At 42.3% G+C, this 18850-nt stretch overlaps 1 protein-coding gene across 6 annotated transcripts in view; it reads left to right on the forward strand.

Moving 5' to 3' along the window:
* Positions 1 to 18850, forward strand: part of FNIP1 (folliculin interacting protein 1) — a 333439-nt gene that overhangs the window by 187112 nt on the left and 127477 nt on the right. For 4 of the 6 annotated variants that reach the window (XM_078653129.1, XM_078653134.1, XM_078653128.1 and 1 more), the window contains 4 exons: positions 6016 to 6099; positions 7137 to 7208; positions 7576 to 7711; positions 15573 to 15774. In XM_078653129.1, coding sequence (XP_078509255.1) covers positions 6016 to 6099; positions 7137 to 7208; positions 7576 to 7711; positions 15573 to 15774 — 494 coding nt within the window. The remainder of the gene's footprint in view (positions 1 to 6015; positions 6100 to 7136; positions 7209 to 7575; positions 7712 to 15572; positions 15775 to 18850) is intronic. The other 2 variants (XM_078653133.1, XM_078653132.1) reach the window with 1 other exon arrangement.

Genomic DNA, 18850 nt, shown 5'->3' on the forward strand with positions numbered 1-18850 from the left:
AAGTATGCCGTCCGGTTTGGAATGAAGGTGTGATGACAGTTATGGTGCAAGGTATGATGAGGTACAGGTTGTTACAAGCATGTGTGGTGGGTGATGATGTGAACGAGTGCGTGGTAGACTTTGAAGCGTTTGGACTGTGCTGGGGATTGATTGTTTAAGAGATCATTTCGTCATTTATCTTGTGGCCAGGCCTCGTGGTCTGTAGTGATAGATTTCTGCTGTGCTCTGTGGTCCATGTTGTGGGTCCTTTGCTGCTGTGGCCTTTATGCAGTATTAGGTAAGTGGGTAATGGGAGAAGTGCCACTTGCAACCCCGATTAGAAAATCACTTCTTTCCACCACTGCAGCACACAAACTTTTACACAACAACACACAAAGCTTTTAGCCATAGAAATGCAGTACTTAAAGGATGGATTGCGTGGTGTGGTCTGAGACATTATGTTTTGTGGTACAAAGAAAGGAATTATGTGGGGGCTTTGCTGATAGGGAAATGGAGATTACTGTAGGGGTCTTTCAGAAGAAAATAGTCAAATTCCTATATGCCCTTATCCTGATTTGGATGTGGTTGTAGAATGACATACATTAGCTGTATAAGGCAAATAGTGAGCGAAAGGCAAACTCCAACTTGTATCCCATGATCCAGGGTGCGCCATAGATTGTTTTTTTATGCTCTGATGCCTGTCACCCATATTTACAGCTACATGATTGTTTTTTTCCTATTTATAAAGTCAATAATGTGTATTGTTGTGACCAATTAAGCAGTTTATAGTTTCTATTTCAATACCCACAGGTGTTTTCTACTGTTTCCATGTATGATCTCTTCAACTCTACCATAGTTGTTTGAAATAACATTCGAGTCCGAAAAGTAATCCACAGCATTGTCGAAAAATTAAGATGTACAGTAACTATTGAAGATCCTGTGGCCTATGTCCGATCCTATTGTCTGTTTACACTGCTCTTGAATACACCTCTCAAGCCTGCAAGGGGCACCGTGGCACTACAGTGTCAGTGCAAAAGCAGTTGTTGTGCAATGTGTTAGGTTAATTCCTACTGGGATTTTTACGCATTTCTAACCAACAGGTGTGATTTTGAACTATGATTGTTTTTCAGCTATTTCAGAAAGTAGTTTTTATTCCCATAAAACATTTTTTCCAGATCCTCTGTCTCATCCAAGTAAGGCAAGGCATGAAGTAAAATGTACTGAAGGGTGTACTACAAGCCCATGGAATGAAAGTACATTATTCTATTTGTATCAGCAGGGCAGTCACTGGGTCGAATTCAGTTTTTTATTTATTTGCCATGCTCGAGAAACCAACTAGCTCAATTGAGATTATGTAGTAGCATACAACCCAACTAGTTCCCCCGCCACAGTAGTGTTTAATCTGCACACTTTCTCTAGAGTCAACACGACCCTAGAACTCATGGAAGAGTAGAATGTGGCAATGCTCTCTGTCAAGGTTTAAGCATCCAGGCTCACTGGCATGCTGATTTCCAGAATCCAGGTTTACTTAGAACATTACAGTTTTCTTCTTGATTGGCAGTTCAGCTTCAGACTGAATAGGTCCTTGGAACAAGTGTTCACATGGAACTAATTTTGAAAACAAACTAAAAATATAAAATATTTGTACAGACAGATATGTGTTGAATCAATCTTTATGCCAACATTGTTAATTTGATCAGCATTGATATTTCATTAAAGAAGCAGCAAAAGCCAGTATTATTCAAAAACTCTGGTTCAGCCTAACTGAGTTTTATTGAAAACCAGGAGGATATCTCAAAATGTTAATTAAAAAAAACACTTTGTGAGTGATAGGAGGTCTCTTAGAAAGAGGCAAATGAATAGACCCCAGGTGTGAAGAAAAACCAAAACCGAACAAGGAAAAACAGTGAAGGCAAGTGTGCACATGAACGGTATATTGGTTGCTTTTTTTAAAAAGAAAACAATTTATATTCAGTACAATCACGGACACAGGGGATCAATCGGTATATCACAGTTCTAGAAAACGGTATGTCTTTCTACATGTGTCGACGACGTTTTGACACATTAAGGAATAAATGGGTCTCATCGGACTGTAATGACCTGGGGTCTGGGAGAGAGTTGATAAAAAGAAGAAGCATAATTAGGAGGATAATGGATAAAGTGTGCGCTAATGACGAAGGAATGAAGAATACATACTGGCTGGGTGTGTGAAGTGTCAAATCCGCAAAATAAGGACCCTCTCAGGAATTAAAACCTACGTGGACTGGTTGGTAAGGAGCGATAATCCCTTAATGTTAACTATCCTTAGAGAAAATATGACTTATGTGAGATAAGTCAGTCATTTGCTGCATATACAGCCATATAAGCTGGAAATTGTGTGGGGTATGCCATTTGAATGAGCGGAGTGTAGACCATGTACATGAGCAGTGTAGTGCACTTCATGCATACATGCCAACATTTTTGAAAGAGGAAAATGGGCGATTTAAAAAAAAAATCGTAAGTATGTATCCGCCTCTCCCTGCCCTCCTCCCCCCCATATCACCTCCCCCACCCTCAATTGAAGCGGGAGAAATACCGGGGCTGGGGGAAAAGCTGATATGGCACTCCTTGTGTTTTTTTCAGCTGCCATGCAATAGTGAAACACGAAAGTGGGAGTGTAGTTAAGACGCGCAGCCTCGAAATTAAAATAATGAAACCAATTAAAATCTGCGGTAACTCGACAAAAGCACACATGAAACTTAGTCGAAGCAAATCTGAAATAAGAAAAGGTGAAACATGAATCGCGGCGTGCTGATAAAACAAAAGCCGCTTAGGCATCAAAAGCATATAATCGAGCAAAGTTTGTTTACACATGCTGCCTTCTAGTTTCAAAATGCCAATGCCGTCAGCTGAGCACGTTTCGCTCCAAAAACACCACATTTCGTAAACTTACGCCAAGAAGTAAAAAAAATAAAATAACTAGTGTGCTGAAACTAACCTAAATAGACCGGAGGGAACGAGTACATGTAATGGGCCAGTCGCTATGGGGGGAAACAAACACCAAAAGGAGGGGGAAATACAGCCAGTGCACCACTAAAAAGCCAGGTTTTAAGAATAGCACACAAAAGCAACAATAAAACGATGGTCCTGTTCGAAGCCCACAGGTACAGCATGTCTCAAAGAGATGGCGCATGCAATTCCTAGGCGAGACCTAAAAAACACCTATGTCAAGGCTCTTGTAAAACTGTTATTATATTGTCATGCATTTCAGTTAATGAAGTATAAAAGACAGTCTTTGGCCAACTTACCTCTGTGCTTGAATTATCATGACTTTACTACCTTTTAATAGTTAATGATTATACGTTAGACTGGTTCGTGGTTTAAGAATGGATAACATGTTGACTGTTCACTTATGCATAGGAGTAAAGAAGGTGCTGCTGGATCTTACTTAATATGCATTGTGTTTGAAATCTCAGACTGGCAAATAGATTGTTGAAGTAATGAGAACGATGTACACACTTGAACATATCGCATACGTTTTAGTTGCTGTGTCTTCAGGTGTGAACATAGATTATATATATAATTATAGATGGGTAACCGTGAGTTATGGGGATGTTTTTCACTGAGGGCTTCTGAGTGACACCAAATAGAAAACTAGAGCGAAGCTCCGGTTGTCTATGATGTCCCTCAGAACACTGTTACTGTTTTCCTTCTCCTTCCTGCAGATATGCTTTCTGCCATAGCAGACAATCAGTGCTGCACTGACAGGCTCTCAGAGATCTCATCAGCCTGGCCTACAAGGCCATTGTGATGTAGCAACAGTGGTTTAAGAGTTGGTCAACCGTTCCGACGTCATAGCAGAGACTGAAATAGATCATATTCAGAAACTGATATAGATGATAGTGGCACACTGCCAGAGCCATACATATCAACTGGTTTGTAACTAGAAGATCATGCTTGTGACCACTGGTCCCTCCATGCATCTGCTTTGTACTTTTCTGTAAAATATCATGTTTTCCATTATATTAAAATGATGTTGGTCATTTTAAAATTCTAGATATATGAAACTCTAGCTATAGCTATTCTAGTATTCTAATCTCACCGTAAACTGCTTGTGTTAACTCTTGTTGCTCAAATCAATGTTTATTGATTTGTCTTTTGGGTTTTAGGAACCCCACATGTATGTGCTTACGTTTTATTGTTTTTTCAAGTTGAAGTACAGGTATTGTCAGATTTACGTTCTTGTTAATTGAATTTTAGCTAGCATTCTTAATCTTTAGATTTACTCTTGTGTCACCTGTATTTGAACGTTAACTGTGTGTAGTGTTTCTTTCTTAATAAAAGACGAATTAAAATTTGATTATTGCAAAAATGATTTTGCAAATCGTAAATTTGGTTACACTGTTAAAACAAATCTTAATGTTCCGATATCACTGACATTTCTCTGTGATGAGTACTTCAGCTTGAAATGGCAATGTGAAGTCTGACGAAGCCTTTGCTTTATGTCTGTTGGGCTTCTGTTAAAGTGCCCCTTTGGTCAATTGTTAGGTCATAAATACAACATGGTATAGAATAAATCTGACTCCATGTTTGCTTCTGTGCTGTGTTTGCTGTCAGCCTTTTCTTTTACGCACTAAGCAGAAGCTTGCGTCCATTGCCCTTCACCACTCATCAGAAAAACATTGCATTATTCTTGATGATGTGTGAAGGAGAGAAAGCATTGGTGGACTCTCCTCACCTTCTTTGGCTCTCCAGTTTCAGAGACTAACAAGTGTACTTACGCTTTAGTGCGAAGCAAAGACATCACAGAATTTATTCAGAGGATCAGATTAATGCAGTTGAGCTTCTTTGAAGGAAACCTATTTCTTCCAGATGTAGATTTCATATGTGTACAGTTAACTCAATTGCCAGTAAATGAAATTGTCATTAGCAATATCCTCTCTTGGGCTTTATCCAAAGAGAGTTTGGTTTCCTTTTGGTAAAATGTGTCTTGTAAATGCGCTGGAAACAAAACCCTCAAAGGACGTTTTTCGACCCTTAAATATAAAACATACTTGGCATTCCACCTCCTTTCGAGCAGGGCCCCTCTCATATGTTCATTACATACTGTTATTGACTCAATTTAATATACTATCTATGTGATTCATGCTGGATACAATTGGGAATGGTTACTCTCCTTTTTAAGGGCACTTGCGAGAGTGGCGCTAAAGCCATTCTTGATTAATGAAAGCTGATTTCTAACTTTCTGTTGGCACGTGTATAGAATACAAGACCGCATCTATGTTGTCAACCAACCCTCTGTAGACCTACTTGGTACCTGCTTTAATGTTAATGTGAAATAAAGCACCTATTATGTTTTCGTGGGGGTGCTGACATTTACATCTTATTTTATGTAAATGCACAACATATTTTTTAATATTGCAGAAAATGCAAATCCATAATTTCATGCTATATTTTAGTGCGTAATGAGACTTTGTAAATTTTCAGTGCAAGGGCGCATATTGCATTAAAAAATTATGTTGAAAAACAAACAAAAGAACAGTGAATAACTGTCCCTCACTTCTGTCGTCCCTGTAGGTACGTGGTACCTTTTTACTGCAAATTGCACATGTTACGTAAAGTAGCATTGTTGTGTAATATCGGGAATTTCGCATTACTAGCGTAATGTAAAATTCCCCAAATTACAAGAATTATGGTGGCATAAGTTACTTTTTGCCCATGCCTAGTTTTTATTAGTTGTGTTGCTCCTCTTTCAGATGACCATTTTATGTCAATAATCCCGAAGCACATTTTAGTATTTATTTAAGGAGTTTTGGATAGAAGTGACATGTTGCCTTTACGGTTATTTTAGCTTTGAGAGTTGCAGTTTATCACAGTTGAATGCCAAATTTGCTCATGTCATTTTGTGGTGATGGAGGTTCCTGCCACAAGTTTTGAAATCCACCAGGACAACATTTGACCAGATGAACACTTTAAGCCTCTACATATCTTTTTCCAGACTTGTTCTGCTTTACTAATTTCTTTCTTCCATTATGTATTTTGCATTTTGCCATGTAGGTCTCTCTCAGCTTTGCAGCCCCAGGAGGGCATTCTCTGAACAAGGTCCGCTCCGCCTCATCCGGAGCGCTTCTTTCTTTGCAGGTTTGCAATGTGCTGTATGAGTAGTCTAGTCAGAGTTGCAAAATGGTTGCATTATGTGACCCCGCTGTGGAAATGAAATGATCCAATTCTACCTAATACCATTAAACGTGTTTAGCTCACTTGTGAGGTTTACACATACATTTTAGATTTTGCACATGCTTATATAAAGTAATGTCTGTCTACTACAAAGACTTTTTGAAATCGCAGAGACGCAAACTCTGTTGTTGAGGTATGTAAGTGTTGATATAGTAGGCTGCCTTCAAATTGGCATTGCAAGCTCCAATGGGTTTTGCCAAGTTTTTCCCCAAGATACTTGACAATCATAGCTGTTCTTTGACCATCACATTTAATAGCCATTAGTAACCATTAGTTTTTGAATATAGAAAGTTTTATTTCCATGGTGGGACCACATGACAACAACCATGTCACTGATGAAACTGGGAAAGATCATCAAGCACTGTGGCGTGTTGCTTTTAAATTGGCAGGTATTATGTTTTATTCATCGAAAAATTACCCTAAAAAACAAATGCAAGAATTGTTTTAGAGGCTATCATTCTAGCTCCTAGGTCCTTACTTGTATTTCCCCCCATCTCAAGTCTGCTACTTTGCACTCTCCTCAGGTGCACCTTATTAAAAATGAATTCACTGCATGGACGCTGGTTGCATTTGCTGCAGTTGATATACGCTTGCTTCTAAGTTATTTTATTTTTTATTCTGGAGTGGATTTTATTTTTTACTCTGGAGTTGATTCACTCGCAAGCTCATTAATTTTGAACTTATTCATGAAAAATGGACTCTACACGTTTTATTGGCTGGAAAAAATATTGTCTTTTAGTTTAAGTATTTGGCTATGTGTAAAGAAGACTTAGAGGCATGTTCAACTTGGCAGCAATTCCTGGTGACGGGCTTTTGTATTGCATTAAAATAGATAATTTGAAATAATTAAGTATGCATGACGTAGTTCTAGTATTGCATGGCAAATTATTTGATAACATGTTTTCATATTAAATGGTTAATGAGTGCATTTTATTTTATAGTTCACAGTAACCCAATGGACATGCCTGGGAGAGGACTAAACGATGATCGAGACAGTGGCATAGCAAGATCTGGTAATGTGTTAACTTTGCCCTATAATGCACCACAATAAAATATTGTAAAAAGAACACAGTTTAGTCAAGGTAGCATTGCAGTGTAAAAATGTATTGGTACATATGCCCAAAATTATGCGATTAAATATTTGCTTCTGTGATATCGAATTAGCAGTCTTTAATCCAAACTAAATCTACACTACATTTGTCCATTTCCCATTGTAGTTTATATAATAGTTAAAATAACTATTGATCAGCTTTTGAATTGTGATTTATTCCAGTATAGTCAGTAGAGTAGGCTTATAATGCATTTCTTGCTTTGATTTACCCCCTATTTTTCTCCACAGTCTGACTTTCTGCCTGTTCTCCTTTTTTGTCACTCTTCTAGCATCGCTTAGTAGCCTGCTTATCACCCCTTTCCCTTCACCAACCTCCTCGCTTACCAGCAGCTGTGCCAGCAGTTATCAGCGACGCTGGCGACGTAGTCAGACCACAAGCCTGGAGAATGGTGTTTTTCCTAGATGGTGAGATGTCCTATGATTCAGTTGTATTTTTTTATGTGCACTTTATTAAATGATGATTTAAGACACAAGATATTGGGATTGACATTTTATGATTGTAGTTTATAATAGCTACCATTCCTGAAAAGTAATTTAGACAAAATAGTTCAACATTTCTTTTGCTTATACATTTCAGATTAAATTTGTTTTCAGAAGCTCGCCCTAAACGCACACGTTCATGGCCAGCTGAGGGATGATCACAATCTTGTGCTATTGCCTTGCTTTTATTTTATGTTTTTTACTCGTTTGCTTAACACCCACGTGTCACAACAAAAAATAGTACCCTAATAGTTTCTCAATTGAGTGTAATTGTCTTGATAGAACATAAATTCACAGATCACATAGAATATCTGAATCCCAAAGTTGTCTTAAGATCTTTAACACTTCCTCTATACGCAGGTGAAACTGTATTTTATATCCCGCATCACAAATGGGCATCATTTATGGATCCACTTCACTTAATCAACTAAACTGAGTAGACAATTGGGCCACAGACCACTAAATCAAAGCGTGTAATCTAAAGCAGTCTGTTGTAGAAAATGTACACTCTTTCCCCCATTTTTGATTTTTGATGACAAACTATATTGGCGCCTTTGTTATTAGCAAGAAGGGAGAGAATGAAGGTACAATATTTAATTTTGAGGGTTACTATGAGTGAAAGAAAATGTCAGTAATGCTGAAGATCTGTTTAGCAAAGAGTCTCGCATTGGCTATATGTGGAGGATATGTAAAATCTACTTCTCTGAAGGCTGAAGAAAATAGATTTCTAGGGAACCGTTCTGCATCCTGTTTTACCTCACTCCTGGAAACTTAATTTATCTCTGTAGAAGACACAATTAAGTTTGGGTCTCAGTATATGTTTAAATTCAACGGTGCGTTTAATCAGTGCAGTGCTTCAATGTGTTAGAATTTGGATGAAGCATAGCAAAGATCTTGACTTAAATAAATTAAACCTAGCCTAATTTATATAAGGCAATTCCTCATCTTTGCTGATGTATTTTCCTTTGTTTTGGGAGGTGATTGTGTATGTGATCTGGGTCTGGTCCATATTCAGCGGTTAGCGAAGCTCGTGAACTGCTGAAATGGTTAGTGAGAGTCTTTATCTTATTTAAGTCTTGTCTGAAAGTTTAAAATTACCTATAAGGTGATAACAATGTTAATAGTAACCATACACTCTCTCTTTTTTGGATTGCTATAGTCTAATATCCACTGGTTAGGCATTCCCTTGCGACATTTCCCCTTCTAAATGTGTCCAACTCATTCAACAACTCTTCATGCATTTCTGTTATTATAAAGAGACATTTATTAAGTATGTTTGTCACTGTTTAAAATTACTTGTTTTATACAATTTTACCTTTTTAAATCTTCTGGTTTTTTTCAGTCTAATGGTGTTTATTTTTGCCTTTGGAAGCTTTTTGGTGCCAACAGTAATGGCAAGCACCTTAAAGAGAGAGCCATGTAGATGTAATAGGCATTTCCTCAGTGCTGTGATAATAGTTAAATGAAATTTAAATGTTTTAACATAGTAATTTTCTATTTGTAGTTCATGTTTCTGATTCTACTAAGTTCAGATTGCTGACCTTTAAAATATCCCTAGGCACCAGGCTGGATCTGGAAGATTTTTTCTGCATAGTCCTTGTGTTGACTCCACCCAGGTAGTAGCCCCTTATAGGTGGCACCCCAGCATGCAGACATCAGCTCTGGTCTTTTTTCTCTCTTTCATACATGGTTTTGCGGTTAGCTCCTGCTTTTTCTTCTCATTTGACATACCTTTTTTAAATCTTTCTTTCCAGTGTGCAATTAGATATGACCCCTCCTAAAACTACAGGATTTAAACCTTGCAGGGACTTTGGCAGACAGACGTCAGTGACCGATCCCACACGAGGTGTCTCTCAGGTGTTTGAGGTCGAATCACAACTCTTAGTCATGTGAGCTATATGCTCCTGTGCACCCCAAGGCAATCCAACACTACCAAACCAAGCTCTACATTAGTGAACCCCATCAGAAGTCATGTAAAGGCCATTCCTGCTCAAAATCTAGGACCTAGTCCATGCCAGTCAGCGGTAGTTAATCGTCATCGTCAAGGTCTAAGTCTTTGGGAAAGTCAATGAAAAGACACAAGAAGTTGAAACAGGCATCATCCCAGCCTTGCCATTTTCCACCTGAGAAGTCACAAGGATGTTAAGGTTGCCCCATGGTTCTGTTTGCAGTTCCTGATTGAGGAACAGATTCCGCAACTGATTGAAATTCACCCCGAATTCCCGGGTCTGTTGGCACCACCACAGCTGGTTGAGATTTTCAAGGAGGCTATGCTCCTATCTGAATCTTTGGCATCTTACTGGCACTCTCCAGATCTGGAGTGGCTTTCAGTTAATTTATCGTTGGTGGGTCCATCCTCCTCTGAACCACTTCCACCACTGTCATTCAAAGAGGCCAAATGGGCCAATGGGCCAAACCTTTGCTCCTATCCACACTCGGACAAGCTCAAGTCACCACAAGTCAACTCTCGGTGACACTGCTTTTCTGGCACAGCATCCTACCCTGAGGGCCTGGTAGTAAATGCCTCCACTGGCAAAGTTAACTCTAATTCTTTTTGCCCCAAAACCCCAGAGAGAGTTGGAAAAAAATTGAGACATTTGGAATGAGGGGATGTTTTCTTCGGCCCTCAAATCGGTAAGTGCATGCTACATCCTGGATAGATACTCGTGCATTACGTTCACAGACATTTCACCAGCAGTCTTCGATGACCTCTGTGCCAGTTTGGCACAGACCATTCAAGATGGGCAGGATGCAGCCAAATAGGTCATACAGTTGGGCCTGGACACGACCGACTCAGCTAGGCTAAGTGGTCGCAACTAGTGCAGTGCTCCAGCGCCTTACATGGATGAAATCCAGGGCTTTCTTGGACAACTGTCAAACATTGCTGATGGACTCCTTTTTTAGCCTGAATTCAACTGCTCTATTCGAAGCCGGAGGCGTTAGTCCAGATTAACAAGCTCTACTCTGCCCCAAGCCCCATTAAGCGAGGCACCCTCCAAGGATGCCCGCTATCTCCGTTACTGTTCGCCATGGCATTGAGCCCATGCCAGCCAAAATTAGGCAACATCCTAGAGAGTACGCCATAATCTACCCCTCATCAAATCCTAATATCGTATGTGGACGATATTACTTTATATCTCCGTGAGCCTAGTGTTCGTCTTAATCCCATTTTGAGGCAATTCATTAGGTTTGGCCACCTGTCTGGAATAAAGTTGAATTGAAACAAATCACAGATTTTTCCGCTCACCCCCAACACTCCTAGATTCACCCCTGAGTTTCCGTTGCGCTGGTGCGATGACGAAATCAAATATCTGGGGGTCACCATCACCAGACACCCCGAAGAGACACTTAGGTCAAACTATGGGGCTGCAATTCAAACGATTGGCACGTGGATAGATCGTGCATGTGGATAGACCGCTGGATTACCCTTCCGCTCTACTTAGCTGGCAGAATGGCCCTGATGAATATACCTTATTACCCAGGGCGCAACTTTTTTAATACTCTTCGCTCCTTGCTCATCAAGCTAGCCTAGGGCGGGAGGCAGCGCCGACTAAGCTGGCAGCTTATGACACGGCCATTCTCTAGAGGGGGCTTTGAGGCCCCAGACACGGAGCTATACTATCTCAGTGCTCAGGCCTACTACACAATTTACAGGCTCTACCATCCACCTTACATGCCGCACCTGGATATAGAGCAAGGCTACATGGCGCCAACACCCCTAACCTCCCTGCTGGGGCACAGGTCCCAGGTGAAAGGGTAGCGCACCATACAGTCTCCTGCACCAGCAATGCTTGGAAACGCTTGACTAATGCAATGGGTAAGGCCCTACTTTACTCCCCTCATATACCACTGTCACACCTTTCACACGCCCCAGTCACATAGGAAGCAGTTTGTCGTGATATGCAGCGCAAAAGGGGATTGTACACATGGGTGGACCTGTATAGGGAGCGTCGGTTTAATGACCAAAAGGAGCTACTGATAGGGGAGAGAGTTACCCCCCTAGAGACGTTCCTTTACATAAGGCTTAAACATGAAATCCGGGCAAACACATTGTGCTTCCCGCAGGAACCCATCCCACTGGAGGTATTGCATACGACATTAAAAATGGCAGGCCCCTCACACGCGGTGTCCCGCATCTACCGGGTGGCGCTGTTGGAAAGCCTGCATGCACCACCAGGTGCCAGGGTCACTTGGGAACGGGACCTGGAATCCCCCTGGACAGATGAGCAGTGGAACTTCTGCTGCATGAAGCCTGCAGAAATTACAGCTAGCAGCAGGCTGCGCATCATACACTTTAAGTTTTTGCATCGTACTTACTATACACCCATTTTGCTGCGCAAATTATAACTACTAGACGATGACCGATGCATGAGATGCCACCGGGAGGGGGCTGATTTCCTACATTTGGCATGGAATTGCACTCCAGTTCAAGGTTACTGGCTGAGGAGCTGGAAGCACTGTCTGAGATGGTCTCAGCCCCCTCACATTTTCTCCACTGATGGGGTACACAGCAGACATTGCTAAGACGCATAGAAAGTTCACCGCCCTGGGTCTGCTTCTGTTTAAGCGGAGGGTGGCCTTTAGATTGGGCAGAGGGAGGGCTCCCAAATTCAAAGAGTGGCTTCATGATTTTATATATGGTAAAGACCAACTAACAACCTATGCAGAACTGTTGCTGGCTGCTTCCCACCCCAAGGATAGTTGGGAACCGCTGATTTCCTACCTTCGAGAGCACTACGAGAGTAACCGGGGAGACCCCCGCTGGGTACCCAAGCAGACACCTCCGAAATATAATACAGCAAATTGATGTATGGAAATTCTATAATGTGAGCATTGTTTATTACTGGTCTACGGGTAAACTGTCTGGGACACTGGACACTTCTGCCGGAGAGTTATCTGTGAGCCCAAGCCGGGATGCACGCAGGGGCTTTAGAGCGCACTATTCCTTAAAGTCACACAAATATGTATACACGAAGCCATGCTGTATACGGGAGTCTCCATGTATGTAACTGCCTTCTGTCATTCTGATGTATTGTGCAAGTGCTGATTCATGCTGATGCTATGGTTCATATTAATGTTTGACAAAACATGATGAATAAAGTTAAAAAAAATTAAATTAAAAATAAAAAACATTGCTGATGGACATGCCATTAGACGGTTCGCAACTTTTGTGCTAGAAGGCCTACTCTTCCATGGAATATTTTATAGAGAGTAGAGCCAATGCATGCTCGCTCTGTCTCTCCACACCCCAAAAGCAATATCCCAAATAATTTTGGCCCTTTTGAGGCATCACTTCCAGTTTTGCCTACAGGCAGCATCAAGGCCCTCCACCCTAATTCTTTGGAGGCCATAGTAAGTAATCCAGCAGGCAACGTCCAGTACCACAAGAACAGTGGCCCGCCCAGTCCCCCACTCTTTCATCATCAGCCTTCAAGTGACTTTAGTTTACCCTGAGTGGCACACAACCTCCCTGTTTCAGACAGGAGCAGTAATCTTCCCCACCGGGTAGCAGGCTATAACATCTGGCAGATGAGTTACACAGGTAGTCCAATAAGGTTATTCCCTCCCATTCCTTTTCATCCCCCACATCTTCCACCCTCATCAGAATGGACATTTATTCATTTTGCTGCAGGAAATGCATGCACTTTTGAAAAAAAGCCATAGATAGAGTCATCGCGTCGGAGTTTGGGTCTGGATGCTACGCTTGATACTTCTTGTGTCGAAGAAGGGCAGAGGCCTCCGTTCTATTCTAGACCTTCGACTCTCACTTCCCTTCAATTAGTTCCTGTGGAAGGACAAGGACTATTTGCCCACAACCCAAAAAACAGGATGGTGGCCTTGGACCAGCAGGATATTCATTTCCATTTCCTACAGACTCTTAACTGTGGTTCAAGGTGTGCCACAAGCATTGTCAGTTGGTTTCACCGGTGCCCTTCGGGTGTTCACAAAGGTGATTGCTGCCCATTTTCGAAGTTTCGACTTTCCAATCCTCCACTTCCTTGATGACTGACTGCGGAAGGCGAGCTTGCTACTGTCATTCATGCACCACCTCTAGACCACAGCAAACAACCTTACAACTATGGGGTTCTCTTTCACAGAGGTTTCCCTTCATCTGCGTCATTATTGATTTAATGCATTTTTAGGGCTTCCCTCTGGATCAACAAGCCCAGGACATTCAGGCTGTGATCCTGAAGCTTTATCCTCAGCCCAGGGTTTAATTGATGATAGCTCCTAGGATTCTTGCCTACTCACTTCCTGCTTCATACTCATCAACCATGCCAGAAGGCACCTCCGAGCTCTGCAGTGGGATCTAAAGTGTAAACGGGCCCAGCATCAGGGTACCTTGTCCGATTCTATCCAGGATCTGGAGTGGTGGCTGCTCGACTGCAATTGGCCCAGCTGCAGACTGCTGTCATTACCCCAATCAGAGCCGACTGTGGTCACGTATGCATCAGTACTGGACTGTGAATATAATCTGAGAGAGGTAGGGATCAGAGGGCTGTGGTCTTTCGCAGAGACCCACCTCCACATCAACTTCCTGGAGTTGAGGGTAGTAGTCTAGGCATCGAAAGCCTTCCTGCTGTCAAGGGGAGGCTGGGTCAGGACCTCTACGAACAGTACCACTGCCATATTGTATTGCAACTAGTAGTCTGTCCAGCCACCCTACACCACCTTCTTGCCAGACCAACTAGTGTTGAAAACTAGAGCTGCCTTTCATGTCGGTCAAAAGAGACTTCATCGCTTGGATACCAAAGAGTGCTCATTTTTTACATCTGTCATTCAGAAGACCTTTGCGCTTTGTGGTATTCTATGGGGTAAAGAAGGCCAAGGCAGTGCAGAGCAGAATAGGATTTTGTCCAAGTGAATAGTCCTCTGCATTAAGAGCTACTACATGATGGCCAAGCAACAGCTTCCAGAAAGGCGAGGGCCTATTTCACCAGGGCCAGTGCTGCTAGCACTGCATAAACACATGAAGTGCCTGCCCTGGATATTTGTCAGTTGCAATATTGGCATCAGTATACACTTTCATAAAGCACTACTCCCTTCACAACCAGATCCAATTGGGAGGGCATTTTGGCTGTCGGCTCCACAGGACTTGTTTTTGCTCTGTGTCATTTTACTGACCCACTCATGTGATGGGAGGGTTTATATGCTGTTAGATCTATCCATCAAGTGAGCATCTTAATTTCCTTTAATAACCCTATTTCTGGCTGATACTAAAAATTTCTCACCTCCCTTCCTCCTCCCCGTTCTGTGGAATGGAATCTTTTCCAGCTAAAAAGAAAACAAAGACATGATCAGCACACTGGAACGACTGATTAAGTTTTGAGCTCAGCGACAGTTTTCAAAAAGAAACTGACATAAGCATGCTGGCGTGGAACCTATATGTGGCTCCAGTCGTCACTTTCGGGGTGGAGCGAAGTTGACACTGAGTCACACAATGCCACATACAGCCGTGCAAGTATATGCTGAAACATCTAGCGTCAATGCTTATTCCCATCCATATCCCAAATATCTGCTGCATGAATATATCATGCAAGTATGACTGAATCCTTTTTCTGAGAAATCCACAAGCATATATCTACATATAATATGCTACTTTGTTCTGCATTGGGTGTCAGTATAAATTTGTTTAGCAGCCACTGGGCTATTTATAAATAGTTCTGGAGCTTCATTTTGTGTATTTCAGTTTTTCCAATAAATTTGTTTTTATAAACACACAGAAAAAGACTACAGTAAAAGCACAACATGATTCCAATAACTGTCCTGTCTCCACTTTTTGTAGGTCTGTAGAAGAAAGCTTTAACATGTCAGATGAAAGCGGAGGTTCTACCTCAGGAATTGTGAGGAAAAAAAAGATTGCAATTGGAGTCATCTTCACGCTATCACAGGATGAAAGGGAAGAAAACACATTTTATGAATTCTTTTTCTCACATTTCCCTCTCTTTGAAGGACACATGAATAAATTGAAAAGCGCAATAGAACAGGTAATCTTATTAGCATTACTAAATGTATTAGTTTTCATTCTGTACTCTGTTCTTCGTGGTTGGGGTCACTGGAATATGCTGCATAAAGTAGAGACACTAGAAGTTGGAAACTGTAACTCTCCACTCTTCTCCCAATAAGAAAGGCTTAAAGAATACATTTGGAAAAGAAGGTGTTACTTTATGGATTCAAAAGAATAGAAAGATAAGACGGAACATGGGAAAAGGATAAAAAGTTGAGATACAGCTATTCAAATATATGTAAGAATCAAAGACTATTTGGAAGATAAAGAGGATTAATTAAGGAAATGTGGAGAGTAGACTTCCATAAAACAAAGGACCTACCTATGTGTGACGCGACAAAAGAAAGATTGAGTAAAAAAACTGAGAAGCCTAAGAAAAGCACTTGCTATAACTTTTCTTAAGAAAGAAACAATATATAGTATAGGATAAGATGGAATATAATGTAATTGATAACTGTAGGAAAGTTTATAATCTGATGAATTCCTGGCGTAATGTTCATCTGAAACCTCATCTACAAAATCGATGAGATAAGGGAATATAGTAGCTGTAATATACATGAGAGTAATGAAATCAAATGTACACCGTTTAGTAGATGTTTAAAATTAAAACTGACTTCATTTCCCCCTGCCCAGAAATAAAACCAAGCACTGTATGAACGTAGAGGATTTGTCTATAATAAATTCGGTTATTTTCCTCTTCGATTGAATGATGTTTAAATGTGTCTTTTGTGCAATAATAGTAAATTAGAATCTTTAGACCATTTTATGTGAAAATCTTTCAGAAATTAGTATTTGTAGATGAATGTAGGAAGGTAGGATCCCTCTGCATGGGCACCCCCACTTTTTCTCTGGTACTAAGCTGTTTTGACTAGTCTGACTGGGATCCTGCTAATCAAGACCCCAGTCTATCTGCTTTCTCCCTAAACTGTTATTATGTACTTGGGTACTAACCATCTCGAAAACGGCTGCAAAAAACCCTATTGTGTTTGGTGTCAAACATGTTGGACTCATACCCTCACACCGGTAACCGGGTGGTATGATTCCACCCACCAGGAAGACCCTCCGTGGGGCTTTCGGTGTTCCCGGTACCAGCCTTCTAGCTCCAGACAGCACAAAATGGTTGCTGCCGACCAGAGACACATTTCTGCCCTCCTGCTGCTCAGCCAAGCTCGAGCAGGGGAAGGCAGGACAAAAGGCATCCTGTCACTGGGAGGTGTGATCGCCTCCCAGACAGGATTTAGTGTATTAGGACTGGGTGGGTGCGCTTGCCAGTGCCTGAAAGTCTGCAAGAGGGGCACATTAGAGGTCCCTGTGCATAGTTCAGTTCAAACCAGTCCTGGGAGCTGTTGGCTCCTGCTCTGGTGCAAAACTGGACAAAGGACATGCCAGTAACCTCACCCCTGTCCAGACCCTCTCCTGGGAGGGTCCCCGGAATCTTTCCAACCCTCTCCCGTGGGTAGTTAAGGGCTTACCTGGCAGTAGGACCTTAGATTTGTCGTGGACAAGATTCAGAATTGAAACCACTGCACTTCTATTGTCTGAGCACTCTGGACTTCGCTGGACTTCATCTGGGCCTGACTTATTCACCCTTCCAGTCTGCTGCATCGTCTGTGCCTGTGCATCCTCCAGGAACCTTCCAAGGCCGGTGAAGCATCAAGGACTACCGAAGTAATCTTCCTTGGAGTGAAGGAGTCACTTCCATGCATTCGCAGGCACTGCAACAAAGATGACTGGTCTGCAGATCCCGAGATCCTCCAGACTCTGTGGGTTCTGCAACTCAGGTGGTGGTTTTTCTCAGCCCCCAAGGCCTGCTCTCCCCTCTGACCAAGTTTGAGACCAGCAGCTCAAGTGGGGGTTGCAGTAACCGAATCCTAAGGTACTGCGTCACCTTTGCAGTTGCAAAGGCTAGTTGACATCTTTGTAAGAAGATCTTCGGGCTCCAAGTAGCCCCAACCCCAAGCACCTCCTGGGACGAAAATCATGGCCACACTGCATCGTGGCCTGCCTCTTTTGGTGAGCTGCTCGAGGTCCTCTCGCGACTCCTGTGCCGTTGCCCTATGGGTCCATTTGAGGGTCACCTTTGATTTCCTTGGGGGCTCCCCTGTTTGCTCAGGGTCTGCCCTGACTCCACTGCTTGGCGTGAGTCTCCTGGACCTTTCTGGCCCGAACCGTACACTTTCTTGACCTCCGGCGTGGATGGCCCTTGCCAAGGCTTTTTGGTGTTAACGTCAGACACCAACCCCTCAGCACTCGACATCCTTTGTAGGACCGCTCGTATCCGCCTCCTGGCTGTCCTCCGCATCACCTGGTCCCCGCAGCTGCAGAGTCAAGGTCACTGTCAACTATCCTGAAGCACCCGGCATCGGTGGGCATTCGTCTACCGAGTTCCTTGTCACTCTTAAGTGACCCTGACTCTGTCACCTATGCTTTCAGGTACACTTCAACAAGAATCCATGTTTGGATTCCTACTGGCACTGTCTCCTCTTCCAGCAGTGGCACTTTCCGGACGTCCTCCATTGGGTTCGACGGCGATTTCCGACACCGTTTCACACCTATGCACCAGGCTTCCCTGGGGTAGGTATTGGGTACTTCGGTATCCAAGGATGGGGTGGCTCTCCAACCTTCTGTCTTCCAGAGGGTTTTTTCAGGGTCCACGGGGAAGGGTCCCTAATCTTTAAAATTCCAGCTGCGACTTGCACATAGACTTGTGTGGAGCAGTCACCTTGGGTAGTTCCTTGGGGTCCCAGCAATTTTTCGACCTCTCAACATTGTCCTGACTCGATTTGTGGTTCTCATACCACTTTCTTAGTATATGGTTTGGTCCTCCCCTGGGGCCTGCTGTGTATTAGTGCTATTTACTGTGATTACTTTGCTAAAGTATTGTGTGCTTTGTGTCTATCTCCGTGTGGGAGATATTGTAACGTACTAGATAGTGTTAAATAATAAATACATGTTTTTATAACTACTGTGCGGTTCTCTTTTCATTTAATCTATACTTTAAGATTGCCTTCTGGTAAAACATGCTGCTTTACACTCCTTCAAGGCTAAGCCTGGAG

Source organism: Lissotriton helveticus, chromosome 7 (assembly GCF_964261635.1).
Source record: "Lissotriton helveticus chromosome 7, aLisHel1.1, whole genome shotgun sequence".
Taxonomy (NCBI): Eukaryota; Metazoa; Chordata; class Amphibia; order Caudata; family Salamandridae; genus Lissotriton; species Lissotriton helveticus.